General features: G+C 43.8%; 1 protein-coding gene across 2 annotated transcripts; it reads left to right on the forward strand.

Annotated features, from left to right (window-relative positions):
* Positions 1-447: 447 nt before the first annotated feature.
* LOC147799705 (uncharacterized) lies at positions 448-9,202 on the forward strand. 2 transcript variants are annotated; one of them, XM_087134789.1, is made up of 6 exons: positions 448-565; positions 2,114-2,301; positions 4,280-4,615; positions 5,232-5,588; positions 6,073-8,390; positions 8,519-9,202. In XM_087134789.1, exons 1-6 carry the CDS (start codon positions 519-521, stop codon positions 8,786-8,788), a joined length of 3,516 nt encoding a protein of 1,171 aa, XP_086990915.1. In that variant the 5' UTR covers positions 448-518; the 3' UTR covers positions 8,789-9,202. The 2 variants fall into 2 exon arrangements, with proteins under 2 accessions (XP_086990915.1, XP_086990914.1); XM_087134788.1 differs by having other exon boundaries at positions 452-565; positions 1,948-2,301.
* Positions 9,203-9,324: the final 122 nt, after the last annotated feature.

The raw sequence follows: 9,324 nt of genomic DNA on the forward strand, positions 1-9,324 counted from the left end.
AATGGAAGTCAATTTTGAAAAATTACAGCAAATGCCTCTAATGTACACCACCTTTGAAAGAGAATACCGTCTTGTCCTCATTCTGTTTTGTAAGAAGTGACAATTGACCTCGGTGCATCGAACTTGAACTTGAAGATTGATGATATCGTGAACACAAATAAAATACTGGCGTGTCTGAAGCATTGCAATTGTCCACGGTGGGCAAACAGTAACTAAAAATTAAACGAAACATCTCTTAATATTTCGCTTTGCGTCATCAGTTGGCGCTTTGTGTCTTTACTTAAAATGCAGGATTGAGTTTTAGTCAATAAATTTTATCGCCTGACGTACAGCTTTCCCTTTACCAGGATATCTTAGGAGGTGTGATTTTAATGGTCGTTTTTTCCTTCGTATCACCGCTTATAAATTCTGTTAGTGATGCGTGTACATCCATTTAACGTTAAGTGTCTGCCACAAAAGGTGTCATGGTCAAGTTCTCACATTGACAAGTTTGGATCAGTCGCCAACATGCTGAAGAAATGTCTTTTGATCCTTGTGGGCATAGCATCAAGTGTTGTTGGCAGTGGTAAGTTAGTACAACTAAGTAATTGCAACGTTAAGGACAGATGTTTCGTCAACTCGCACGCATTAACTATTGACATCCCACTGTATTTGCGTGTATATAACTGATCATTTTGTTTCCATAAGCGACACTTTCCCCACAAATGCTCGGACTAGAACAAAGCTTTCTGAATTATTAGGCCAAGAGTAAAACCTTACGTGAAGTTTAGATGGACTATTAATGCTATATATCCACTCCAGTGCTCAATTACCAGTGATAGTAGACTGATTTTGGAATCTTCGTAGCCTTTGAGTTGAGGGAGATTTTAGCCTCAATTTGTTTCTGGTATTGGGTGGAGTGTTTTTCGCCCTGCGAAGCGACAAAATCAAACAGCACAGATATTGACCTTATACGGCCTCACTCCCGCAGGAAACCAGGAAAAACTGACAAACACGGGGTGGTGAGATATATGTGGCTGAGCAAATGGACACGGATGACGTTTCGCCTTGCGGATACTCCGGATAGTCCTCGTGATGAAGGGCAATATCCGATGAATCGATGAAATGCATTGTTTGTATTCTTTACGCTCTTCCTGCAACTTGGCTGAGCCTGGAAGTAGTACTTACGACTGTTGCATAGCAAATAGATTGGGCAGAGATCCAGGATAGGGTACCCCCCATTTTTCGTCCTGAGGCTGCGATCGTTCGTTTTATCCATGCAGCCATGCAGTCTGGATCCACTACCTCCGGTTGAAAGAGTTCAGTTAAGGGGCACCGTAATGAAGAGCGACTTACAAGGCCGTTCCATGCGAGAGATGTTAATTCCCTAAATATTTGTGATGTAAGATACAAAATTTATCTGTGGACTTTGGCGTAGAAAATCCCTCTCCATGACTTATCCTATATTCATACAATTTTTACGTGCATCAGGGTATTGTATTATCTTACACAGTGTAGTTGAAGTTCGCAGATACCACTGGTTCGCTCTTACACATGTAGGCCTGGAACAAAATACGACCAAAGACGGGGAACATCCCTTGTTATTTACATGGTCCAGGTCACGTGGGACAAATGAATTACCAGCTTGTGTTTCACAATTATTGAAGTGGATTAGTTTCTGCCGTTTCTACATGTAATGGTCACGCACCATAGGCGCAGTAATATAGCTTACTAAAAGGCCTCCTTGCTAAGTAGATGTACACACTGATATTTTTGTAAAGCTTATGTCGGGATGTCAAGCAAAGTTTCTCATATTTTTTGCACTTCTGTTTTAACACGCTATCGGAAAAATGGGTATGAAAGATCTACCTTGTTGTTCCTGTAGTAACCTTTCTTAACCATCCAATTTATTAAGGTATATTTTGAAGAAAGTGTCAAGACTCTTAAGGATTTCGGTTCGTTCTCTAGAGTTGAATATCACGACTAGGCTAGTTGGAGGCCCGTTTAGCAACGAAGGTCGACTAGAGGTGCAGGGTCCCGACGGGGAATGGGGATCATTCTGCCGTCGCACTTCGTCTAAAGATAATGCTGATGAAATTACCTCGATCAACGATCTGGCATGCGGCCTGTGCAGGTCCATGGGCTACCTGGGCTCATTCGAGGCTTCCAATCACCACGACGCGTATGGCAGGTCCGACGGGGTGATATGGTACCAGGGCGGCAACTGCCACTGCGGAGAGGATGTCTGCGAGCTACAGCCTTGGGCGCTGGACTGGGGCAGTTGCGACCATCGCTGGGACTTGAGCATGACTTGTTTGACAAGTAAGCTTTGATAGATGGGGGTGTCTTTGTCTTTATGGGTTGTTGAAATGGAAAATGAGGGCAATGGAGAATTCTGATCTGAAAGTCAGTCTTTTTAATGAAATAAACATAGGCATAGGGGCTACGGCCAGAATTTAATTAGCTTACAGAATAGGAATAAAGCTAAGACTCCGGGCTAACACCTTATTGCAGCGTTTAATGTCACCGTGTGCTGATCTTACGAAATTCTTCTCATGATGTGCAAATGCGTCACGTTCGTTTCATATTAACTTTGATATTTAGAAATCATGCAAATCCATTTTTCTTGTAGTGATATCCACAGACGTCCACATTAAAAAATGATCTCACCAATAATTATGTTGGATGTTTTACTACCCTTCATCACTCAGACCATGAATGTTTCCTTAAAATTGGAATGTTTTCCAGAAATCTGGAAGTCATCCTTTCTGCATGTGCTTCCTCTCCTAAAAACCGGGTTTGGATGCCAAAATTGAAAATTATCGTCTGGCTAGCAACTTACAGTTTATCTCGAAGATACTTGAGAAAATTGTTTGTGATCAGTTGCAATTGCATCTTACTTCGCATAATCTGTTTCCTACATTTCAGTCAGCATATCGTAATTTCATAGTACTGAAAATGCGTTGCTGAGGGTAAAAATGACTTGCTAATGCCTATGAACAATAAACAGGCTACCTTATTCGTTTTGCTAGATTTAAGCTCTGCTTTGACACACTTGATCACAGTGTTCTCTTGAGAATTTTGAGAAAGAACTTTGGAGTTGACGGCATTGTTTTGAGTGGTTCAAGTCATACTTGTCCAGGAAATCTCAGCGTGCATTAGTTAACATCACACTGTTGGATAAGCATAACCTTGTATGGGGGGGGGGTTCTTGCTTGGGCCCCTTGTTGTTTATTTTATATAGGCCTACAAGTGAACTTTTTGACATTGTAAAATCCCATAATCTTCAGGTCCACTGTTACGCCGATGACACACAGCTTTATATTTCATTTTCACCCGATGAAGCTAGAAATCAAGCGTCAGCCTTGTGTGTCGTGGAATAATGTGGAAAGGATTTACGTTCTTGGATGACTGTTATCAGAATTCTTGGTGATTGGTACTCGTCAGCTACTAGCTATAAAGTTAAGATCGATGGGGTTCAGGTTGGAGAATCTCTAATCAGACCTGCTACTTTTGCACGGAATTTGGCGGCGTGGTTTGATGTTAACTTGTCCTTGGGCGATCATGTGGTTAAAACGTGCAAGTCTGCATTCTACTTCCTGCACAACATTAGATCTATTAGGAAATATTTAACATATGGCACTACTGCAACAATATTTGTACACCTATTCGTAGTTGGACCTGCTCAGTTGATCAGTCCTTTTTACATGCTGCCCCATATCTGTGGAATTAACTCCCAGTAAAGGTGTGAAATGTCACGAGTTAGTAGACCGTTTAAGGCACTGCTAAAAACTCATCTGTTTAGGATCACTTTTGAGCTGTGATGTGTTTTTATCAGTATTTTAATGAATTTTATTGGTTTGCACTCTTCTGTGACGGCTTTAATGTCCTATTGTATCTGTGTACTTAATTTATTTGGTTTTGAAATCTGTGTGTAATTGTAACTTAATGTTTGTAGTGATTCGGTGTCTTTTGAATTCTGATGAAATTTTAATATTACACAAGTTCACATATATGTCATTGTCAGGTTGTACAGCGCATTTGAATATTTTTAAATAGAATTTGCGCTTTTTAATAAATTCATTTAATAATAAAGGTCATGTTATGCGTGTATATCATGATGTCATCACAGGGGAAAAATAGCCCCAAAAGTCTCTTTGTTTTTAATTACAAGATCACAGCAAATAGTTCTAAAGGGAAACACTCAACTGGCCTTATTTTGTTACAAGTCCCAGACACTGAAATCATTATTACATTTTGCTTCGTCTTTGAATCCACTGATTTTCTTTTCTTCCAAAAGCGGACCTCCGACTTACAAACGGCAGTAGCCAACGTGAGGGCTGGCTGGAGATTGGTCTCGGTGGCGACCGGGTGGTGAGCGTCGTAGAGAACCCACCTCACTCCCTGATCGACGCTGACCTGGTGTGCCTGCACTTCGGCTTCCCTCTGGCGCTGGCAGTGTTGGACGGCGTCGATCTGCCGAGACCCGCCGATCCCCCTAAGCCCACAATGGTGAAGTTGGCGTGCAAGGCTAATGAAGCGAGAATCACAGACTGCTTGAGTCGATCTGTCTGTAATAGTTATTGCGGTCGTGGTTACAGCCAGTCGATACCATTTGGCGTAAAATGTGCAACGGGTAAGTCTGAAATTGAACTGTAACATCACCTGTTGCTTTAATGGAAAGGTCCTCTCCATCAATTTCAATTTTATCTTCCCCCAGGTTTCTTTTTCAAAATTGTGTTTGTTTTGAATGCATTGGGTATAGGGAGATTTGTCTTCATAGCTTTCGTATAACCGGCAAAACGATTTTTGTATCTGACCCATGATTATCACGTTGGTAAGGTATGAATAATTATGTGATACTCAGGATTAATCACAGTCAGGGGTTATATGGTATCCTTCCTGAATGAAAATAAAGTCTCTGTTTTAATTAAGCCAGAGCTTTCCAGCTTTTGCAGCTATCCGCCCTAAGCAGAAGCATCCCCTCATTCGTTGTCGGGAGTGGTTGTAGGAGTGGTCATTTTGTTGGTAGCGATGCGACTACAACGCTTGCATCTCATATTTGTTTGTGAACTAGCGATGCACAGTTTATGCCACCAAAGGAGCCTCCGTTGTGAGGAAAATTGCGCCCTCTGTTGGTCCAGCTCGAGGCTCAAGGATATGAGTTTTGAATCTAATTAGCATAGGGCCTATGCCAAATCTAACAGAGTCACTAATGCACGTACATATTTCCGTCTCAAAATATAACACAGATGATGAGGTTCTCGCAGTGTCCGCAACACAAAAGGTATTTCCGGATGGACTGGAAGTCCGGCTTGGTGACAACCACGGCCAACTGAGCGGACTTTTACATGTCCGCCACAACAAATCCACTTGGGGTCGCGCGTGCGTTTACGGCACGGAGCAGACCCGGGCTATGGCTGAAGAAGCGTGTCTTCGCCTCGGCTCTCCCTACGTTCAGTCGACTAGTTTTCTCCCGGCCCTTGAGGGGAACGCTGGTTTGGAGTTGTTGTTCCGGGTTGATCGTCAGAGTAAAATACACTGGCTGCAAGTGGAGAAACACTGCGCGAAGTATGGAGGAAGAATGTTCAACGTGACTTGCAAAGAAGGTAGTGATATTAACATGATGTTCTTATTTATATCGAAAAAATAAAACTGGCTAACGAATTATAGCAAATGATCATTAATTTATAACGCCTAATTACTTCTGACATTTTGTCACATAGGCACCAAATCAGTGTCTCATATTATCTCATTAAAAGAAGATGTCATAAGAGGGAAATGAAACTATCTTATAGCATACATGCCACATGTAAATGTTTGAAACGTTGAACAGAAAAAATCTATGATAACAAGATTTAGAGTGTGAACAGTGAATTTCTAGAATAGTGAAAGACTAGAATGGTAGGATTGCTCTGGCTCACTGGACAAGGTAGTTTATTGGGATACTTCAGGGCGTCTTTTGTCTTATTCAGTCATAGTAGCTGTCACTTCTCTCAGATTGGCAACAAAAATGTTTCATTTTTCATCCTTCCGAGTCGTGCACAAAAAATTGTCGGAATGAAATAGTAACCGAGTTTTTGTTTCTGGCAGGATTCACACTGAATGGTATTACCGTGTTCCTCCCCGACTTTGCCACGTGTAGAGGCTTCTGCGGAGCGCTTCCCTCCATAGTGCATACTTGCGGATGCGACGCTCTCTGCCACGAGTTTAAAGATTGTTGTTTCGATGTAAAGTCCGCGTGTCCACTCCAGACCAACCAGTCACCAGCGAATGCCAACCAGACACAGGGTCTTCCTTGGTTGACCGGCAACTCGCTGTACTACGAGTGTCATTACGATGAAAGCCTCCGCCACTCCTACCAACTCGTTAGCAAATGTCCGCAGTCGTGGTCGGATGTCGCTGTACGGGAGTACTGCGAGGAGCCGTCCTTTCAACAGGCCATTCTCTATCATTCCAGGAATGAGACCTACATCCCTTTCAAGAGTGCCGCGTGCGCTCTCTGCCATAATCTTGCAGCAGTCCGTGTGAGTGAAGGTGAGCCAATCATTGTGCCTCCGGACGCAGGCACGCCGATGATATCGCCAATGGGAGACAACGAGAGTGTGACAGCTGCTTACTTCGCCCAAACGCCTATCGTTCCGACTCCGATTGTCAAGGAGTTGACATTTCATCCGATCGACAGCCAGGGGGACTCCGTACACCTCCGTGCCTGCAGCCTTTCCGGGACTGTTACCAGTGACTGCTTGTTGGTAGACACCTCCGAAGACTTGCGCGAGGCTTGCAGGGCTTATTCTGCGGAGGTTCGGTCAGGTCGGGACCTTCGCGCGTTTAAGAATCCGCACTGTGCTCTCTGCAATGGAATATCACAAGAAGAATTAATTTTGGCTCCTACATCCATCGATATAATTCCATGCTGTGACGGAGGAGACGGGTACAAACTAACATTATCGATACCGGAGCCAATGCAAACCAGGACATCCTTAACAATCACCATCGGAGAAGAAATCTCCTGTCTCTTGAAAGACTTTAAAGTAGTTACCAAGGTGGGCGAGGCCTCTCCTGATGCTGCTGCAGATAGCCCTCATTTTTCACAAACGGCATTTTCGGCGCTGGAATGTATTCTGCGAGCAGTGGCCTCCTTTCACATTGAATTAGCACTAGTTTTCAGTAACTCTCTGAAACAGCTAGCCTTGATGTCCAGGAACAGTACAGAAGACACGGCCTATGTGTCTAGCCCGGCGTATGCATATTCCAGTGAACTGGAAAATGTCGTGAGTGACATCCTCCTAACGGGTGATACTCGTGGCGACAAGGTAGAATCTTACTGGAGGAGAAAGTGCGATGCTACAGAGATCACGCTAAAAGAAGAGTGCGTGGTCCATGTAAATGACATCTCAGGCGCGGAATGTTTCCGAGTTGTGGGAAACGTAACCACAGCTACCATAAATGGTACCCAGTACATGTATCTCGGCGAAGGTATTTTTGTGACTCCTTCCAATGTATCCTTGTTTGTTACCTACGAAAAGGACCAAACAACGAAAACTTTTACAAAGAGAAAGTTTGCTCAAATTTGTGGGGTTGTTCCCAAGAATATGGGCTGCGATATTCTCCCGGAGGATCAAGCCGAATGGACTAAAGTTGCCGATCAACAGGTGATATGGTATCATGGGTCGGCACTGAATGAAAGCTCGTTTGTCATATTACCAGATGGTTATATTGTCGTGTGTACAATCACCACTGTGTCATACCCAGATCCATTCGAGGGCCCCGAATATGTTATACAAATGGTGTGCACATCTCTGTCACTCTTAGCACTAGCTGCCACCATAGTGACTTACTGTGTTTTTCCCTCTTTGCGGAACGCCCACGGCCTAACGGTGCTCAGCATGTCGGCGGCGATATTCATTGGCCAGTTCTTGCTTCTTTTCGGTTTGAACCAGACTGGGAACCACGTTTTCTGCACCGTGGTGGCGATCATCACCCACTACTCCTGGCTGGCAGCGTTTGCTTGGATGACTGCCATCGCCTGGGACCTGAAGCGCACGTTCTCAGCCCCTGTCGGCAGTCTGCGAGCTGCCCACAACAGTCACACCTTCCTTTGGCTCTCGCTGTTCGGCTGGTGCTCTCCGCTGGTGGTACTCATCCCGTGTCTCGTCGTGAATTTCTGCGACTGTACAGATCTCAGCTTCAGTTACGGCCGCAAGGAAACCAGAATTTGTTGGATCTCAGATGAAGCGGCCATCCTGGTTTCCTTCGGGCTGCCGATTGTCTTGTCACTCTGCGCCAATGTTGTTCTCTTCTCCTTAACTGTCAGGGCTATCCGGACTACTAAGAGAGCCTCCTCTTTAGTTAACGAGGACAAAGACAAAAGGACGGAAACCCTTCGGGAAGTGGTTATATATGTGAAGGTTAGTACATGGATCTGGAATAACCAGATATTTAATGTTGTGATAATGATTCGTTGTATTATGTTGTAAATACCGATATCGATGGACACAAAGTGCACTTTTTTGCAATCAAATTTTGTTTTGAACAGATATCGAGTGTCATGGGCTTTGCTTGGATCATCGGTTTTGTTGCCCTAGCAACCGACGTCAGCGTGCTCTGGTTCCTGTTTATTATCTCAGCTGCACTTCAGGGCGTCTTCATTTTCACGTCCTTTGCTTTCAACAACCGAGTCCGGGATATGTGGAAAAAAAAGCTGCGTCCAAAGAAGAAAGGGGCACATGTTGGTGGACCTGCCCCTTCTGATAAAGGTGTTAATGCTAACGAAGTGACTGATGGAACGGCCAGTGCCTCTGTTTAAATGTACAGAGTTATACCGTAAACTAGGGCACCGGTAACTTTGGTGCAGGAGTGTAACTCCTTTTGGGGTTGGGTGGGGGTGTATATCCCAAGCCCTTTCTGACCAGGGTTGGGCTGTGGATCATCTCCCTATATTTTCGTGGTAAGAAAAAAAGCTGATTCCGATGGTATTATTTGAACTTCCTAGCAATCAAAATGTGTTCAAAAAAGAAAAAAGAGAAAAGAGCACAAAATCTTTGAATACGCTCTATGATGTATGGCCCAGAGTGTGCGTGATGAACACCACCACCTAGTGTCATGTAATTTCCAGCTACCACCCTTGCCTTTCGAATATCCACGGTCGGGTAAGGTTTGTTTTAAAGCAATCCTGAACAAAGAAATAAATCATGGAAGGATCCTTTTCACAAAGCTATAATACCTAGATATTAGAGTTTTAGTACGGTGTTCCGAAGGTTGCAAGATCAAATTCTGCTCCAATCAACGGTCTTATCTTTACAATTCTTAGGAAAGTCAGTTTTCCAAGAAAGTGTACACCTC

This window comes from Acanthaster planci, linkage group LG03, assembly GCF_054643075.1.
Source record: "Acanthaster planci isolate LZ-2023a linkage group LG03, COTS_SCS, whole genome shotgun sequence".
Classification (NCBI taxonomy): domain Eukaryota; kingdom Metazoa; phylum Echinodermata; class Asteroidea; order Valvatida; family Acanthasteridae; genus Acanthaster; species Acanthaster planci.